This window comes from Gymnoscopelus braueri, assembly GCF_963280865.1.
Source record: "Gymnoscopelus braueri genome assembly, chromosome: 3".
In the NCBI taxonomy this organism is placed as follows: Eukaryota; Metazoa; Chordata; class Actinopteri; order Myctophiformes; family Myctophidae; genus Gymnoscopelus; species Gymnoscopelus braueri.
Genome location: NC_137612.1, coordinates 23,098,790 through 23,120,031, shown reverse-complemented (window position 1 = coordinate 23,120,031; position 21,242 = coordinate 23,098,790). Strand labels below are relative to the sequence as shown.

Genomic DNA, 21,242 nt, shown 5'->3' with positions numbered 1-21,242 from the left:
TCTCAGGTGTCTTTACAGAGAAACCTCTTCAATGTAGCATACCTTAAATTCGGAAAATATCAGATCTCGTTATGTTTATGGGATGTGAGGATTATCTGTAAAATTTTGAAAATGAACTACAACCACAGGCTCAGAAGTGTTCATATTTGCATCTAGTTATGTTTTTATGGATGGGACATTCAGGTTGATTGTTGACTCATTCAAATTGGTTTAATGTGAAGAATAGCTCACCTGAATCATTTTAGTTCACTTAAGAGATAGGGATCGTGTTCCAATTGGTAAGCAAGCAGTTAATGCTTACGTTTTCATGGAAAGCATATGATTGTCCATTATCTAGTTGGTAAGCCTACAGTAGCTTATGGAAAGGATTGTGTATGCGTGCATAGTGCTTTTACAACTGTACGTCCCATGCAGCCAATGAGAATATATATATATATATCTCAAAAGTAGGAATTGAAAAAATCCCAAAGGGTTAGCACATCCAAAATTTCAAAGACAGCCACATTTAACGCTTTGTCACTGGAAATGAAATGTATTTAGATAACATCAACCATATATGCTGCATCTTCACTAAAGAACAGAACAAAAACGGAAGTAAAACGTTTTTTGTTTTTATTTATTGTCCTTTTAATCCAGTACAAGCATTTATGTTAATTGTGTGATGTCAGTGTATCATCAAGAGCAGATGTCACTTTCTCTCAAATGCTGGATGGATAAATACTATATATCTCATCTTGGAATTAATTCAATTCAATTATTCAATTAATCTTCAATTTTTACTACACATATAATATAAATTACTTTAACGTTAAACTTTGCCTGTAGGGATAAATGACATGTTTTAATTGAAATGAACTGGATTGATGCTTGGTTTATTCTCAGATAGTAAAGGCCTCAGGAGAGAGTACGGTGAGCACAGGTGTATGTGTGTTTATATGTGCATGCGTGCATGTCTGTGTGCGATGTAGGAGGTGATAATTGAGGTGAGGTTATTGGAATAAGTTTGCACAGACATTGTGTGACATGGTAACTGGGGACAAATATTTACTTTAGCTCAACAACCGTGGATTGTGCAAAGATCCTCTATCATATCTCAGATCTTCCATAGCACTTGAGTCAATATAGGTATTGTTTAGCTGGATAACTGCCCATCACTTTTGTCACTTCAAACATAAGACCTTGTTTGATAGTGAAGAGAGTGAAGGAATGAAACAGGTGTCATCTGCTCTGAAAATAAAAGATATGTATTTATGTTTATCATAAAATAGTATTCTTTGGTTGTTGCAATTCAACCACTTAAACCCTAAGTACTTAGTTGACCAGGGTTCCCCAGGGCTCTATAGTAGGTCTGCTTCTTTTTTCCCCCTCAACACCAAATCTCTTTGTTGAAAATAGTCGATCTACAAGCTCACAACATGTTGCGTTGCAGAGCCGCTATTTTTGCCTAATGTTCTCCGCCAGAATAGGGACACTAGGGTTCATGCCGTTACACATACACAGTCTGGTTCTCTTGTGATTACCAGGAGAAATAGTTGTGGGGCCTTTTTGGCATCATTTTGAACTACATGAAATATAAAAATATATATACATTGTTTTTTTTGTTAGTTTTTTTTGTTTTTCATTAAGCAAATCAATACTAAAGATTTGTGTATTGGGGAAGATACCGTATAGCTACATAACTAGAGATACAAGAGCAAGGTACCTGCTAAGTCTTCTTGTGCACACTTAAGGTTTATGCTTAATTGTGCAAGGAGATCCTAAGATGATGTGATGAAAAGTAAGTCATTATAATGAGAAACCTTGAAATATTGACTTAGTATCTCAAACATAATTATTTACTTATATCTACTCAAAATGCCTGGTCCATATTTAGATGCATTTTTTCTTTCTTCTTTTTAACTTTTCAACAACCTGCCCAGGGACATCAGATGAAGATTTGCCTTTTAACTATTTACAATTTAGGCATATATTTCCACCACTGTGATGAAAAAATACGATCCTGCTTGTATGTCAAAATAATGACATAGCATCTCATAATAATGAGTTAATAAATTGTATCTATATTTGAGATAACTGTCATTTCAACAAGGCGTCAAGGTTGTTACATCTTGTGTGCAGGAACATAGGAGTAAAACTTATATTTGTTCATGAGAGAAAGAGAGAAAACAAGATGGAAAAGACTGTAGGCTATAAGATAATAATATAAATCAGCGTATACTGTACAATATAAGCCCAACATATTACATACACCATCAGCATGACTTATTTTTCCCCCATCACACTGGCAGAAATGGGCTTCCATATTTAGTAGACACATTTACAGAGCAACTAAGTGCAAGATCAGAGGAAACGGCATGAACCTTATTCAACCAACATGGTAAGGTGCTGACTAGGGTTCCAACCAAGACAAGTGCTTGTAGTACTTGTCTCTAGGATAGCAGGTAGACATCAAACCTACAGTAGCATCTGTCTTTTGGCTAAATCTGGTACATTAACATCACAGACCCTGTTAAGTAATGTTGTGTTAATTGTGTACACACACACACACACACACACACACACACACACACACACACACACACAGTATAATGTAACATACTGTATATGAAGCAAAGGGACCTCCTTTTGGTCTTGCTCGTGAGATGGATTGAAGGTCAAGGTGGGCACAAGTACAACAATCAGACAATGTTTGAGACAGGAAGTTGCCTTGTGCTTCCATAAAGCATATGGTTGATAGGGTGCCTTCAGCCTGGAAAGTATCAATGCGATTAGATTAGACATTTTTTATGTCTGGGTGGGACCCCTGCGGATGTTGTAAACATCAGGTGAAGTATTGTAGAGGTATTGCTCCGAGCATCACCAACCATACAGTAGGGTTACACATGCCTACGGATGCAGGAAAAGGAACACATTTGTGGGCGAGCACACACACACACACACACACACACACACACACACACACACACACACACACACACACACACACACACACACACACACACACACACACACACACGCAAATCTTCTCTTGCACACTTCATGTTCAGACATGAATGCCCTCCGCCGTTGTGTTCCACTGCATTTCCCACACCTCATGGTCCTGCTATAATTACACACAACACTATGAGTTCCTGTTGGTCTTGCATCACAGAGTAAACCCCAGGTTTCAAGGAATGGACGTGTTGGTCTGTGCAACATTGTCCATTTCCAAAAATGACGACCAGCATAGTGCCATGGCACACTTCACAGCTGTTGGGCTTGATCAGGAAATACATCTTGTGCAAATATTGGAATGGCAGCAGTTGTCTGGAAGCATGGTGATGTCACAACAGTTCCCCCTCCATTGAGAATGTTTTATGAATGAATGGGTTGTGATGTAACTACACAAGGGGTACCACATGGTTTGGGGGACTGTCACTGGGGTTCGAAGGAGTTCAATCGAGTGAAGTGGGACCTCTCATCACAGTTTAGACAGACTGAACTGTGGATAACTAATCTATAGAATCCTTTTTTTCCCCAGCTGAACTGAAGAAGGCCTATGTTAGGCTGAAATATGTGGGCTTGATTTTAAATTGTTCTGTTTTTTACATTTATGAAGACTGTAGGGGTCCTTCACACGCACACGCGCACGCACGCACGCACGCACGCACGCACACACACACACACACAAATTTGGTCAGGGGGCGCTCGGGTGGCGGTGCAACCGTCTTTGTCGAGTGTCTACACGAACACAATTGGCCCCTGTTCGGGGGGGGAGCCGGACGGGGAGGGTGATATTGGTCATTGCACGTATACTCCTACGAGCTGGGGCGGCACCTGTCAGCGGGAGGAGTAGGACAAAGGCTCTACATCCTCCTGGTGGGGGCTCCTCACTGGCAGGTGAGTCAGTAGGATATGACACAGCAGTGACAACACAGAAATGTGTGTGGGGAGGAATTAATTGGCATAACGACTAAATTGGGGAGAAAAAGGGCTAAAAAATACTCTAAAAAAAAATGTTTAAAGAAAGAAATTAGGTCATCTCATAACTCTCAGCTTTATCAAAACTCTGTTGGTTGTCCCAGAGCTGGTTATGGAAATTGTTCCAACCAAGATGAGTCACTGTATATTAATATTATAATGATTTGACACATGCACGCAATCATTTGTTTGATCACTTTATAAACACAGTTAAGCCCAAAAAATTGTTACGAAAAATGCCTGCAGGCTTACGTATATTCGTGAAGACTAAAATAACTGTATAAATGTACATCTGTCATTATTACCCATGTCAACGTTAACAAAAAGTACATTCTCTAGTATCTGTGACTTCAATTTCTGTTATTCCTTTTTTTCGTTTTTGTAAAGGTGCTAAGTACCTAAGTAAGTGTAAACATGAGTCATCCACTTTCTTTTACACGCCCGCTGTCTCTCCTCACCAATGAAAACGTTATTCCAGAGTCAGTGAATCAAACACTGGAGGAAACTGCCATGCAAATTTCTTAGACTAATGTGAAGTCACGCACAGTTTGATTTCTATAAATCTGTGCTTACGGTAGATATTTCAATATGGTAAAAGGCCAGCATTTTTATCACGCTTTTATCCAAAGTGTTTTACAATGAGCGTTACACACACACATTCACTACCATCGGCAGAGGCAACCATGGGTTACCAACCATGCAAGGCACCAACCTATTCATCTGGAGCTCTTCAACACAAAGAGCCGGGATTCAAACCTGGAACACTCCGGTTCTTAGATGACCACTACCTAAGCTGCATATTATTAATAATATTTATAAGTAATTGTATTTCTAAGGCAATAGAGTCATTATTTCATAAAGTGACAAACAATATGTGTGCACACATCAACACATTATCCAATGTACACTCAAGCACACACATTCCTATCAAATTCCATATAAAATTGGCCAATGAGAGGAAGCTGCCACTGATGTTGGTTTGATTTGGTGTGTCCACAAGACAAACACTCCGCCACTAAAAGTCTTGACGCAAATTGGGCACACCCTCTCGGTATCTCACAATTAATCCATTCAAACTGTGGCCAATGGTATCAAACTAATACCTTGAAAAATGAAACAAAGAAAGTCCTGGAAATAAAAGAAACCACACGATTTGTACAATTAGTCTGCAATCCTCTGCTATCAAAAGATTGACCCTTTTTAATGACTGTGCAAACAAAAAGGCATGATTTCGTGGAAATGTACGGTATTCATACTAATGTTATGATCTTGATAGGCTTTGCCTTTTTTGAGAAGCACATTTGGAACAATGGCAGTCTGTGAGTGATGTGAAGAAGAAATCCCATGCACTCAATACATTGATATACGTATTATGCCCCATCAGCGGTTGTGTAGAGAAAGCAGTAGATTTCAGCAGGTCACTCTATGGCTTCACAAATTAAAGTAAACAATAAAAGCAATACATTGAGTCATGTTGAAAATACTCAGATCATGTGCCCCAAAGTATTATTATATACTGTATACTGTATATTCTTTATTTTTTTTACTACAATGCCACCCGAGGCCAATTTCCAGAAGGATTTAACAGTAGAACTATATAACATATTTTAAATCCATTTTAAGTTTAAACTGTTTCAAAGTTATTACTCCTTACACCATGAAATACATTTTACATGGTAAGTTTTTAGCCTATTTGGTCACATGACATGGCTAATTCAATCAGCATAGACATGGAACGCTAAAGACCCTTGAGCCCAGCCTGGCTGGGTCTGCTGCTTGCCTTGCATTTTAGATTACAGCTCTCTGCCAGTGTCTTCTGTGTGTGTATCGCCCAGAACCAGGGTCCAGCACTCTACTAAATAGAGGAGAATGTGCATAGTCAAAGTCATACACCTGCCATTCAATTAACCGTGCACTGCTCCCATGAGTCAATCCCCCCAATCTGCCACCCATCTCACAGCAGTTGGCACTGAAGAGGAGCATAGCTAATCAGTGCCCATCAATTTAGCTCCAAGAACTGGTGAGCACTCTTCTGGAACTTTGAGTGCAGTATTGTCTTTTTATGACATTGTCATCATAAATATACCGGACCACCTGACAGGTGTCTTTCACTTTCACTATTCCCAACCTAAAGTGAACTCCATGGCTTTTCGGAATGCAAGGTAGCTGTTATAGAGTTGAGTGTGTCGGTGCAGTAAGGAGCAGTAGAACAGTGTACGTTTAAGTAATATGTTTAATTTTATGGAACACAGATGGCATTCCTACACTACAATAATGCTCAAATTATGTTACCATTGGAGAGGCTTAAGTATGACTTGCAGGGTAAGTCATACTTGGGTTTTTAGAATGAGCCTGATTACTTATAAGTTATCTGACTCATGTATTGTAAACTCACACACTCATGGATCTTTGACTTAACTTTGATGAGTAGTAGCGTCACAGATGCACTTTAACTCTAATTGTAAACAATGGAATAAACTTTACTAAAATGACAACCATATCATTACAAGGCTTACACATGATTTTGAGCAGTTTTTTCTCAAATAAGGTGTTTCCTTGTGATACATCGAGGTTTAGCTATAACTGGATTTTTGCAGTGCTAATTTGATAAAACAAGACTTAAGTTAAACAAGATCATAAGTTGCGATTTCACTATTAAATGCCCGTTCTTTTTCAATCATTTGGGTTAGGGTTACACAAAATAAAGAAAGCTAGGCCCATGGCTACACCAGAATTGGCAACAGCAATACTAGAACCACAAACAGCTAATGCATTTGGTTGTATTACAGTTTCCCTGTAACTTCACAGGTTGTATTACAGGTTCCCTGTAATACAACCTGTGAAGTTGGCAAGGACATTGGTTTAGCAATATTTGTTTGGAAACGTGGGATGACGAGTTGTTAAAAAGTTAATTTGATGTAGTGTTTGAATGACAGACACCAGACACCATTAGGAACCATGCCCAGAAGGGAGGAGGAGTGGGCGTTTGGGCATTTAGTGGAAATTTAGTGGTTAAACACGGTTAACTGTAGCATGACATCGCCAGATAACAGGATTATTGCACAAAGGTGGGTCCAGTTTATAAAATGAATACTGCAGCGCACATCACAAGTGTACAAAAGGATCAGACAATCCCACAGCTACACCTGTCTTTCGTCTACACCGTACCTGAACACTTGAACCCACTTAGATCAGTGATTGTCAATCTTTTTCGTGCCGCGAACCCCCAAATTAAGGGACCTCCCCAGAAGAGAAGATTTGAGGTTAAAAATTCGAAATTATTCAAATATAATTTTTGAATACCAATGCGATAGATAACCTCACATATGACATCGCTCTGGATACCTGTGCAATCGTGGAACAGAGTCAGTAGTAAAAATAAATAAATGGAGCGTTTATATAGCGCCTTTATCCAAGGCGCTTTACAATGATTGTGCATTACATTCTCCAAATCACACACACATGGCGGAGGAAACCATGCAAGGCACCAACCTGCCCATCGGGGAGCAATTAGGGGTTCAGTGTCTTGCTCAAGTACACTTCGACACTGACTCTGGGGGAGCCCGAGATCGAACTGGGAACCCTCCGGTTCCAGAAGTGACCGCTCTACCTCCTGAGCCACTGCCGCCCCTTATTATTGTATGACAATATCCAAAGGAATAATCAGTTGTGTAAAGCCTAGAATTGCCAAGTTATAAAGTGTTATCGAAACATACCAGATAACCATTTAATCCATTCAAACCGGGAAAGCGTCTGTCATTTTAAGATTTATTCGGCTATTCAAAAATAGCAGATCTACAAGCTCATAGCGCAGCACCGAGTGCCGCGCTATGAGCTTGTAGATCTGCTATTTTTGAAAAATTGTGAAAATGTGGGCAAATCTTTCAATATATGTATGAGTTTTAACTCAAATCTTTGCTTCTGGGGGTCCCTGGAACAAAATGTTTTGAGATGGGGGTTCCGCGGCCAAATCTAAAAATGTTTTCTAAATCCTAACAGTATGTTGCTATATCAGTGGTGCTCCAACTTTTTCTATTCATGGACCCCCAGAATGATATGTATTTGGCCGCGGACCCCCATCTCAAAATATTTTGTTCCAGGGACCCTCCAGAAGCAAATATTGGAGTTAAAATTGTTCACTTTAAAAATATATATATATTCAAAGATTTGCACACATTTGCAACACTTTTTAAAAGTTAAAGCTTAAGCATTGCTATAGTGTTTGTTCCGTAACAGGGGCCTCCCTGTCTCTCCATGCAGCTCTTTAGTAGCTTAAATAGAAAATACATTTTCAGGTGGGTCACCAATTTCATCCAATCAGGAGTGAGCACCCATTTATCAGCTTTAATTTAATAGTCCAATTCCAAATTTGTCTGCAAATTTTGTTTTGCTTTGGTTTAAACACTTCTAATTTCACTTGTTTATCCTGTGTTGTAGCTCTGGTTCAGCTGTAATGCACATGAAGGCTCAGTTGAATAGATGCACCATGAAGCACTTGTAGAAGTAATGTGTGATAAATCCAAAATCTAAACTGCCCAGGATCAATTTGAAAAACAGAATGTCTGAGCATTGTATGAGTAATAATTATCTATTATTCTATTCTATTCTATTCTATTCTATTCTATTCTATTGAAACTAAAGACAGACTAGGTTAACTTTGACATGTGGCGGCGGGGCAACTGGAAGTGTTTGATGCGGTTTGGAGTTAATCTGTAAGACAAATGGCACGTCAGGCTGATGTCAACACAATCACAAGCGCACACACATACACACTCATACTCAATACTCATGCATGCGCACTTGCACGCACAAGCACAGACCCCCACAACCTCCTCATCCACACACACACACACACACACACACACACACACACACACACACACACACACACACACACACACACACACACACACACACACACACACACACACACACACACACACACACACCGCTCATGAGTCGATTTGCATATATTGACACCACCTCACACACACACACACACACACACACGCACGCACGCACACGCACACGCACACACACACACACACACACACACACACACACACACACACACACACACACACACACACACACACACACACACACACACACACACACACACACGTGGTGCGAGACTGTGCGTAAGTAAACACGGCCACCCTATAAAGGTGACGTGCAGTCAATGGATGTTGAATTCCTTTGGCCTGGCGCACACATTCACTCTCTTTCTCTCTCTCTCTCTCTCTCTCTCTCTCCCTCTCAGTTTGCACACACCCGCAGCAGGTGCCTTCTGACACTAGATAGTGTTAGTTAGCAGTTGTGCTTGAGGCTGTGTCTTCACGTCACATTCTCATCCAACCCCACGTCCCCAGGCCTCTGGCTATAGGGACAACAGGCAGTAGTACAACAGGTGTCAAGGTGGGAAATCAATTGTGGTGGTTTCCTGCTGCACTGCTGCATCTCCAACCTTCCAGGTAACGCCAGGGTCTGAGACCTGCTGCATGGGGTCTATGGTCTGTCACTTGATGAGTTATCATCATTAGCGGGCAGGTTCACCCCATCTGCTGCCATCAAATCAACTCTCATCCTCACCTCTGCCTGCGGCTGATCTGGTAAAGCACAGAGCGTCATTCATCAGGTAAGAAGAAATCAACACCTAATATGTATGTATAATATGTATGTATATAGTACATATACTGTGTGTGTGTGTGTGTGTGTGTGTGTGTGTGTGTGTGTGTGTGTGTGTGTGTGTGTGTGTGTGTGAGGGGGGGGGGGTTGTGATTGAAGTGTTCCTTTTCTTCTGAAACAAAAACATTTCAGTACTGAGGTCCACCTCTGTCAGTGAATGTTAAAACGATCTTAGTCCAAAACTTGAATCATTATGACTTTCATGCCAATTTGAAACTTGTTAAAACCATTTTTAAATGTTATTATTATTATTATTATTATTATTATTATTATTATTATTATTATTATTATTATTAAGAACACAGCAGTAATTTTTATACTTAAGATTACAGCAGCGATTAGAGCTGTGTGGGGTGTGTGTGGGGGGGGGGTTCTTATCTAAATAATCTTGGCCGCTCGCCCAGGGTGCTACAGGTGCATGATGCATGGACTATTCTTCCGCTGAAAACTGAAGCCTAATTTAGACTTACGTTTCTCAACTGAAAAACATGACGCACCGGTCGTACGATGAAGTATGAATAAGTCCTAACAGCAGTATGCTCTGGACTCAAAGATCAAGTCCCCCATTACAATTTACAATTTACAATTTAGGCATTTAGCAGACGCTCTTAATCCAGAGCGAATTACAGTAAGCAAGGACAACACAAGATAATACATCAAATGCACAGGAATAGTAATCTAATAATAAAGTAATACATAAGTAAACCAATAATCTAATAATAACTAGTACATACGTAAACCAAGAACCTATCATCAGCCTGTACATTGAAACTATACACACTATCAGTGGTGGAAAAAGTACTCAAATTCTGTACTTAAGTAAAAGTACCAATACTGCAATATAATACTACAAGTAAAAATCCCAAATAAAAAAATTACTACAAAAGTATTGGCACCAAAATGGGGTACCAAAAGTAAAAGTACTAAATATTTGAAAATAGCCGATCTACAAGCTCACAACGCGTCGCGATGCGACGCGTTGTGAGCTTGTAGATCTGCTATTTTCAAATAGCCTATGTATAAAATAGGGCTAAAGTGGTTATACATTATATCATAGTTTATATCTGAAAAGTAACTGAAGTTTTCAAATAATTGTAGTGGAGTAAAAGTACAATATTTGCCTCTGAGATGTAGTGGAGTAGAAGTAAATGTATTGGAAATTGGGAAATACTCAAGTAAAGTACAAATACCTCAAAATTGTACTTAAGTACAGTACATGAGTAAATGTACTTAGTTACTTTCCACCACTGCACACTATAGGATGCCAGGTCAACAATGACCTGGCAACTGTCTACATAACATGCTATCTAAGTTACATTTTAGCCTTTGCATAAGCCTGCAAGGTCGTCAAGGTTAGGGCAAGTGCTACGGGCTGAGGTGGAGTCTGAAGAGGTGAGTCTTCAGATTACGGCAGAAGATTGGGAGTGAGTCTGCAGTTCTAATTGCAATGGGGAGTTCATTCCATAGTTTGGGAGCCAGAAGGGAGAAGAGTCTGGGACTTGTGGAGCGTTGGTCCCGGATGTTTTAGCGAAGATTCTGACAGAACATATGAGTATGTCACACACCGAAGTAACACATGACTGTCTGCCTGCTGCATTTGGGAAAGATGTGGCGGACTGAGGCCACGGATGTTGCAGTTCTTGCAAAAAGAAATATCTCATATCTTGGTATGCAGCTAAATAATGACAGGAGCCAAATTTGTTTGCATATTTTGTCAGAATTTACTATAGCCTATTACTATCCTGTTAATCAAATTATTCACTAAAGGTGAAATACTGCTGAACATTTTTTTAAATGTCAGTTATTCCACTGCTGAACATTTAAAAAATGTATGTAAAAAAAAAATATGTAAAAAAAAATATATATATATAAACGAAGGAGAGTAATGGTGGTGTTGCCCCAATTTAGAAAATATTTTCTATGATAGGCTTTACCATTTTTATCAAACACCTCTTTGTTATAGCCAAGGTGATATCTTCAACCACTTAAGCTAATTTATACTTCATCGTACGGTGATGTTGTGTGGCAAAAATAGCTGATCTTTTGAAGAACAAATAATAATAATAAATTGACATTTTCTGAAAATGTTTGAAGGTTTGGCCTGTAATGACATGCCCAAAATAGGCCATATGGCCATTACACAGACCTGTACCTTAGGCTGCAAAAAGGCCATGCCTGTGACTATCACCCATCATCACTAATTTGCATTGATGATAAAACAAAGCTGTGGGAAACAGCCCCATTTTCCTTTCTTTCGTTTTTTTGGATTTGCACTCAAAAGCGGCATTTTCTCCTCACACTATCTCTTGTTTCATAACATCCTTGCTATTTGGACTCCTTGAATAATGCATCTGTCAGTGTCAACTTTTTACACTTAATTACATTGTAACAACATGGTTGTCCATGGTAAAATGCATGTTATACTGATATAAATGACAGTAATGTGATGCTGATAACCACATACGAATGACCAAATGAAAATGTTTGGGCATTGGTTGAAAAGCCTGGAGACCCAACCCAACACTGAACCGTTTAATACCGTCCTGGGTGTATTGTAGGATATTGGCCCAATGCCATTGCACCTGAGCAGCTGAAGAAAACAAGCATCATGTATAATATGACCAACGAAATGCTTGTCTCTGGGGTTCTTTCTCCTGGGAAAGACATTACATGTCCTGAATCAAATGAAGTTGAGAATGAGGAAGAAATTCATTTTATTTTCAGTTACATGATTTTTATACACACCAAAGCTCTCTTCTGTCTTCATGAGCTGAGATGTTTGTTACTATTTTATCTAGTTTTATAGTATAAACATCTTGGGGTAGAATAAGAAAATATATAATGAGAGTAACATGCAGCCACTCTTCTACAGCTGCACAAGACTGCAGTAGTTGATTTGAGACATTTATGATGTGAACAGAGATCATATTTTGCACCTGGCTGCATCAGTCTTGTAATAAAAAGGGCCTGAGAAGGTTGATTGACTGTAATAGGTTATAGCTGCTCACAACAACATTTCTCTCAGCCAGCCAGCCAACATTGGCAAATATTATCTTCCCAAGAGCAGTCATATTGAACAAGGAGCCCTATATGAAACTGCTTTTTCCTTAGTATGAGAACAATGGCTTCCTTAGTTGTTCCAAGTTTCCCATGAGAAACAATGACAAAGAAAGAAAAAAAAACTCTCTTTAAACCATATGCCATTGTTCACATAGCAAACAGTCACACCTGCCTATATACACTTCTTTAACTCCAAACTCAAATAACAAAGCCCCTTTCTTGTGACGAGCAAAGGGGAAAGTGCTTTGTGAACATTTTGGTGACCATTTAAACAGATGATTCACTGATTACCTTTTTTCAGCAAACCACACTGGTTAAACATAATTGAGACCAGACGTTTTATTTTATTTTATTAAGACTCAAGAGACAGCACTACTCATCAATACTCACCATAACCTAATCACTCAACTTAGACTTGTTAAAACATTGAATCTAGGAACCATAATCAATAGGTACTTATATTCGACCTTCGAGACTTTTAATTTTTTTAGCAAGTTTGACTTTGTCTTTCCAAAACTTGCCCATCTGTATTTTGTAAGGTATAGGTTTAGGAGCTATGAAATTATGCAGAGTGACAATGTTCTTCTGGATCATCTCATCACCACAGGAACTTCACATGACCAATAGCAACAAAGATTTTAACCAAGCAGATCATGCATAGTGCAAGAGTAGTCTAGGATATTGAGTTCGGTTCAGTATAGTCTGTCAGGTTTGTAAAAGTTTATAAAGGAGTTTATAAAGGTTTCTAAAATGCATTGCCTCATAGGGTTATACTGTATACTGCAAAGTCCTGAGTGTTAATTTGATTTAAATGTATTTAATTTATTTTATTTTAATTTAATTTAATTTAGAGTTAACTTAGCAATCAAGAGAAATCCCTTTTATTGTTTCTCACCAGAAACTAGGAAGAACTAAGGAAGCCATTGTTTTCAGACAAAGGAAATAGAAGGCATTTCATATCAGTCTCTTTGCTTAAAGTGACTGCTCTTATACTCAGGTAATACCTGCCAGTCTCTGAGAGAAGCACACCATTTTTACTCTCTCAGTTTTAAACAAACACTCAGGATTTTCCAGTCAAAACAAAGGACACCAACAGCATAAAGATGCCAACACAATATGAGTTTCTCCTGTTCACCATGTGATGCTCAGATACCAAGAATGCAGTGGAAAGATGGTTACCAGGGAGGACGCCTGGCTGGAGAGGGCCCTTCATTCACTATGTGTCAAAGGCTGACTTTGCTGAGTAAATGGAGCAAGCTCTAATTCTCCTGAAATGAATATAAGCATCTTGACCAAACTCATTTAGAGATCAGTCAGGGTCTTAATCCCTCTCCACGGGGGGTGTGTTTGCCTCTTTTTCAGGCCTCTCCTCTCCTACCTTTTTCGGGAAAAGGTAATATGGCTAAATTTGCCAGGCTAATGGGCTTAACGCAAGCTGTTACAGAGAGTTGACACACAGGAGGCTGGCTGGGATACCATTGGCTTTTAATCTGACTTCTGTTGGAGAGAATGGGAGTGTGGGTGATAGTTTGCGAGAAACCGGGAGATAAAAGGGAGAAAAGGGGAAGGTTTTACTGCGGGGGTTTGAAGCACAAATAAGTGAAAGAGGAACTTCTTTTGGATAACTTAATTTTCACAGAGGGGTTAGGAGACATTTGGTAAAAGACGTTTCCTCTCTCCAAGTCATTGGAGAGTAAAGATGTTGTCTAAAGTAGGCTTATGTCAATGGCTTGCATACTGGTGGTTTGACAGCAGTCAAGTATTCCACTCAGCAATTCAAAAGGTTGTGTAAAGTTTAAGTCCAGGATGATTTTGGCAAACGTTTTAGCAGTTTTATGAGGCTCAGATTGTAATTTTTTATCGGGACAAATAAAGCTGTGTCTGCCCCGGAACATGTGCTTTATGAAAGCACACTTCCTTCACCAGGCCCACCAGTCATACAGTACATAACTGCTGATAACCTGGTACGTGTCTCATACACCAGCTGTGACAGGTACACCGTGTGTGTGAGCTCACTCAAGTTTACAAGGGTAGTGCTACAGCTGACGACCATAAATATGCTATTATGACGGCAATTACCGATGACGAGAACAGTAACCTTTGACGAAATGCCCACACTACACTCTGAACAAAAAATGCAGGCTTAAAAAGAGATCAGCTAGACCAAAGAATCTCTATAAACATCATGCATAGCACTATTATGTACCGTAGGCCTATATAATGTATGATGTATATATTTATCTAAGCTTTATGAAACAACAGTCGCTCTGGATTAAGAGCGTCTGCTAAATGCCTAAAATGTAAACAAGGTCTGGTCGGGCCTGGACAAAGTAACACATTTTGGGCACTTTGTTCCACATTATCTAACTTCTTTTTGATTAAAAACTCCAGCTGATAGTGGAGACAGAGGTCTGCCGAGACGGCACCTTGAAAGCCATGGCGGGCGGCAGAGTTGGTTCAGGTTTCAATACAAGTCAACTACCCCCAAGCCGTCACCCATTCTGGGCCACTGACCCACAAATAAGAGACTCATTCAAATCCGTTTTGCCCCCATGCCTGATGGCACTGCTGTGCAGTAACTTTCTTAAGGGTCATTTCCCCAGTATCCCCATTTGGCCAAGGGCTCATTTATAGAGCTTCAGTCAACACAGTCTCACCCCAGTTCCACACCACTCAGAGGAGCTCTACTCTGATGGAATTTCTTACAATACTGGAACCCTTGGTTGTTTAGTGCCTACAGGAGGAATTTCTGTAAAAGGTATGAAAATCTTGACTTAAAGCAGGCCATTAATTTTAATTAAGGTACTTAAGGTAGAAATATAGCTATTGTTAGATAGGATTACTGTTTAAACAGGGGGAAAGCTCTTAGCTACCATCATACAAATGAGTTATAGTTATGTAAAGTTATATATTTGTGTTCGTAAGTACTCTGTAAACATTATAAGGGCACACAGCTCTTTGACACCATGGTTGGACTCAATGGACTGTAGTGTTGTACTCTCTGTTCCATATTACAAGTGCTTGTTTTATGTACTTACAGGTACTTGAAATGTTACATCCTATTTCTTCTTCAACTTCTTCAAGTTTATTGTCACATCATTAGTTTACAGTTGTAAAAGAGTGGGTGAAGCTTGTCCCCTTGATTTATTTATCAAATTACAATGGCACTTAAGTCTCCAATTTATTACATTCTGCTTTGTATCAATAGAATATTCCAAAAGTTGCAGTGGCTAGAATTCATGAACAATTTAATGAACATAAGATATTAAATATTCTCTGTCTGTCTCTCTCTGTCTCTCTCTCTGCCCCCCTCTCCCCCTCCTCAGGTTTCAGATATGTCAAATCCAGTTATTAGCTTATCAGAAGGTGCGGCTTATGCGTCCCGGCTGGGACTGACGGAGGGCTCCCTAGCCATCCTGGAACAGAACAGGGACTCCGGGGAAACCTGGGACATAGTGGAGACCAAGCCGTGCGTGGAGGATCTGGAGCGCGGCCTTCCGGGCCCGGCTGGGACCCGGTCCCGGCTGGGACTGACAGACGGCTCCCTGGCCATCCTGGAACGGGGCAGGGACTCTGGGGAAACCACCTGGGACATAGCAGAGACCAAGCCGTGCTTGGAGGCTCTGGAGCGCGGCCTCCCGGGCCTCTATCTCTCCTGCTTTGACATGCTCCTCACCGAGGACTCCGCCTGGCTGTTGAAGGTATCAGAGGCCTCCCAAGCCTTGGCCGTACCAATGTCTCGCATGGCTGAGCCGCGGGACGAGCCTGAGCAATGCCCCGTCATCGACAGCCAAGAACAGGGTCTCTCGCCCGGTTTGGAAGGGCCTGAGGAGGAGCGGTCCTTGGAGCAGGTGCAGTGCATGGTGGTGGGAGAGGTGCTCAAAGACATCGAGACGGCCTGCAAGCTGCTCAACATTACTCCTGGTAAGACGACTTTCTCCACAAATACCATTTATTTTCCCACAGGGGTTTCAATGAGCACCAGTATTTATTCTTCGTCTTTATTTTAGATGAGTTGATGTACAAATTAAATTCAAACACAGTTAAGGGTAGGTAGGCTACATGTGGAAAAGGTGGCAACACATTAAATGAATTGAATTAAGACATAGCCTACTGCATAATGGACTGTGAAATGGAATATCATTCAGTGCACACAAAGCATTGTCCGATGCCCGTTACAAAACCATCCAAAAGCGTTGTCCGTTACGGTAGAGGAATATTGATTTTATCAAGCGACCGTATTCTACTCCCAAAAACAACATGCCACCTGTGTGGATAGAGAAAGAAGATGACAGATCTCTCCTGAGTAATGTCCCCACTGACGCAAATGTTTGCCCTCTCCAGGATCTGTTTAATCCCGACCTTTGCATGCAAGTTCCCTGCAATTTTGACAGACTGATGGTACTGTAATGCCAATAGAAGTGTACACAGTGTTGAGGGCGAGGTTCCTTCAACTGGCAAAAACAAACATGAAAAGCACTGTGGCTTTCAGCTGTCATAAACCCATTCCACCTACCAATCCTCTTTATTCCTAATTCAGAAGAATAAGGTCATGGTGAACTTCTTCCCAAAACCAAAAGCACACAGCTTATGTACCCTTCCCTTTTGTGAATCATGATTTACTCAAGGGTTTAGTAATCCTCTTATATGTAAAAGTAACAAAAACACAGTAGCATAGCCTATAGAAGTAAATATAGAGACATTGACTGACTTACCTTTCCCATATGCAAATGTTCTTGCAGGTATTTGGGTTTCATCATGATGATTCATGACTCTCATGGTATATGAGTTGAATCATTAACAAAACAAAACAATGATGTTAGGGCAAATACAGCGGGGGCATTGGCCACCATTCTCCTTTCTAATGGACAGTGTGTGTGTGCATGCGTTGTTGTCTTCCCAGACCCTATAGAGTGGAACACAGGGAATGTCCAAAAGTGGCTGCTGTGGACAGAACATTTGTACAGACTACCCCAGGCTGGCAAGGCCTTTCAGGAGCTCACAGGAAAGGACCTGTGTGCCATGAGCGAGGAGGACTTTCGCCAGCGCTCACCCCAGTGCGGGGACACTCTGCATGCACACTTGGACATTTGGAAGTCAGGTTTGTGGCGATGCTTGTTGAGTGTAGTCTGACGTGCACATTGATACTGTGCCATAATCATAATGATTGTGATACATACTAACTAGAAGGTTATTTTGTGTGTGTGTGTGTGTGTGTGTGTGTGTGTGTGTGTGTGTGTGTGTGTGTGTGTGCGTGTGCGTGCGTGTGCGCGTGTGCGTGCGCGTGCGTGTGTGTATGCCTCTGTGCGGGCATGCACATGGGTGAGAAGACAAGGGAATACTTTTTTAATCCTTGGAATTCGTTTCTAATTATCTAATATAATTCTTAGAATTCAATAATCATTTATTCTGTTCATCATTTTGTTTCTTTCACAAATCTATTCTTCAGCTGCCTGGATGAAAGAGAGGTTTCCTGTGGCAGACACTAAAATTACGGGTAGGCTTGATTACTGTTTACCAACAAATGTGATAATAAAGTGAGGTTTCCTACAGTGCCATGTGGTAATTTCTCCTCTACTGTTTGTGGTGCAGGAAGTGAGGAGATGTGGTCAGAGGCAGATTCGTCCTGTTCAGGCCAGCCCATTCATCTATGGCAGTTTCTCAGAGAGCTGCTGCTAAAGCCCCACAACTATGGACGTTGCATCCGCTGGCTCAATAAAGAAAAAGGTACTGGCATTTACACAATGCTATAGAGCTGAACACATTCAATTTAGACAGCACTCCAGAGTCAGACACCAATTTATTAGCTCTACACATAACAGGTGGAGTGTGCATGTGCATTGAATTGAAGTGTGGCGTGTGCATTGAATTGAATTGATGTTGCCAATAGGTTACACGTAATCAAATAGTTTATTTTCATTTCAATGCTATTTTGTACTTATATTACCCGAGGACCAGTAAATACTCACCATTCCTCCCTGAACTGTGCTTTTGGTGGCGGGACACTATAGTGATATTTGATATTTCAGTTTTTTGGCAAGGGGGCCACTCTTGCAATAAAATGTACTCACGGCAATGTAAGACTTTGGTACTTTAGATAAAGGCACCCACCAAATGGCCAACACACACCATTGACACCAAACTGTGTGTGTGTGTGTGTGTGTGTGTGTGTGTGTGTGTGTGTGTGTGTGTGTGTGTGTGTGTGTGTGTGTGTGTGTGTGTGTGTGTGTGTGTGTGTGTGTGTGTGTGTGTGTGTGTGTGTGTGTGTGTGTGTGTGTGTGTGTGTGTTGTGTCGTGTCGTGTCCATCAGGTATTTTCAAAATAGAAGACTCCGCTCACGTGGCAAGACTGTGGGGGCTAAGAAAGAACCGCCCTGCCATGAACTACGACAAGCTGAGTCGCTCCATACGTCAGTACTACAAGAAGGGCATCATTCGCAAACCGGACGTCTCTCAGAGACTTGTCTACCAGTTTGTTCACCCCGTATGAGTCACGGTGGAGGCGGAGGAAGAAGAAGAAGGAGAAGAGGAAGAAGAAGAGGAGGTGCCACCATGAGCCTCCAAAGACTACCAGACCAGGCACTTGAACACCTAAGCTCAGCTGAGTACGGGGTTTAAAAATAAAACTGACTCAAGACACGTGCACTGACCAAACCCCCTTGGTACACATTGCCACTGCCAACATTGGCATATCAGCCGGCCAGGTGACATGTAGGCATGCCCGTATGTGGTCTCAAAATAAGAAGACAACATAATAACATGTTCTTTGGTTTTTTTCCGCCTACTGAACGACGCAACCAAAGATTATAAAAAAGAGAATGCAAAAACAAAAAAAGAGAAATTAACTGCCTTGTCGTTTGCATGATCTGCCTGTCTACTCTGTCTATTATACTGTATATATGATACTTATTTTCCTTTTGAACGTCATACACCAGCAGTTAACCTTGTTACAGTTAGAGCTGATTGATATCACACGCACCCTTATGGGAAACACCCATTGCCCACAGCTACCTTTTATTATAACCTACTTGTTGTCTTGCCTGCAGTCTTGAGAACTGTCTATGCTGTGTTTGACTTGCAACCTGTTTTTCTCACACCTTTTAGAATGTGGTCAAGATTGTTGTGCTTTACCTTGGGTTTGGTCCTGGATGCCATCCAAGTAACAAAGAGATACGCTATGGTGTGCGTCTGATCTCTTACAGAATGGCATGCACAAATGAGAGGTTTTAGCAGTTTGCTTAACCCGAATTAAAAGCTTGACAAACCTGTGATTATCTGAGCCTAGTAGTGAAAGGTTCAGCCTGATAAACAACACTGTACACAAACCAAACTATCTGTGTCTTACAGTTGCATGTTGAGAAAGACAGGTTCGTTATTAAAGAAATTGACCTCATGACACTATTCTGAAATAGAATTTCAGAATTTTGAAAAGATATTCTGAAATAGAATTTCAGAATAGCGCCATGCCCTGGGAGCACCTGGATCACCTCACTTGGTTTTTATTGGCATCTGACCTCTTCTCACCCCTAACTGACAAAACAGAGCTCTGCTTTAAATATTACGACTATCAATCACGATTAGCATATTCAGACGATTATGTCGGAACTCTTCTTTGTGCTGTCAAGGGAGGGCAGATGGGGTATCTGCCAAAATCGGATGCCCTCCAGGGATGTGAGGCATATCAGTAGTAAGCATTTCTATCTGTACTTGGCAAACAGTGACTGTAATCTAAACATGCCACGGCATGCTACAGCACTCTCAGATCTTGCAGGGTAAGCATAAATTTGAAATCATCTATGAAATAAAACAACAGCTCTGCTAAAGGTTTGTCTTGACTGTAGTATTTTGGTGGTTCAACCAGTTGGCACACTAATCTCATATGACTCTCTCTCTCTCTCTGTCAATGTTTATCCTAACTGAGGGTCATGACTAGTATATCTCACTGTCATAGGTCTGATTTATTTATACTGTAAAAAACAAAATTTTGAAGGATTTAAACATTTATATATTCTTTTGAAATACTAATGTTGTATTATCAATAAAATCTCACTGTTTTACCAATTATTTGGGGACCCACTTGCCATATCCTCATGGCCCACCAGTGGGCCCCAGCCCACAGGTTGGGAATTGCTGGTTCAGTCTGTGCCAAAGCTGACGCTGGTTACTGGTGACATCTAGTGGTGGGAACAGCTCCAATATCTAAATGCACACAAGGCCACATCAGATGTTTGCAGGGTTAAATAATGTGTCAGGTTCAATTTGTTCGAATGAGTGTAGAACCTACTAATTTAAGTAATTTTAAATGTGTTAGATGAAAAGTATTTGTTAGACAAAAGTATTTCAGAAAACGATATCATATCGTACAGTGTTTGGGTTAAGGACAGCTCCATATATGTTTGTGAACCTCTCTTAAAGGTAGTGTAAGTAATATTTTATGGAATTTTTTTATTAAAAGGTTAAAGCTCTATATTCTGATCTTTGCTATGTAGTGTTTGTTCAATAACAGGGGTCTCCCTGTGTCCTTAGTAAACAGAA

General features: G+C 40.5%; 1 protein-coding gene across 1 annotated transcript; it reads left to right on the top strand.

The window, feature by feature from the left end:
• Positions 1-9,169: 9,169 nt before the first annotated feature.
• On the top strand, positions 9,170-20,530 carry spdef (SAM pointed domain containing ets transcription factor). The gene is made up of 6 exons (XM_080422153.1): positions 9,170-9,598; positions 16,035-16,632; positions 17,612-17,809; positions 18,158-18,205; positions 18,301-18,435; positions 19,019-20,530. Exons 2-6 carry the CDS (start codon positions 16,044-16,046, stop codon positions 19,195-19,197), a joined length of 1,149 nt encoding a protein of 382 aa, XP_080278279.1. The 5' UTR covers positions 9,170-9,598; positions 16,035-16,043; the 3' UTR covers positions 19,198-20,530.
• The last annotated feature ends 712 nt before the right edge of the window (positions 20,531-21,242 follow it).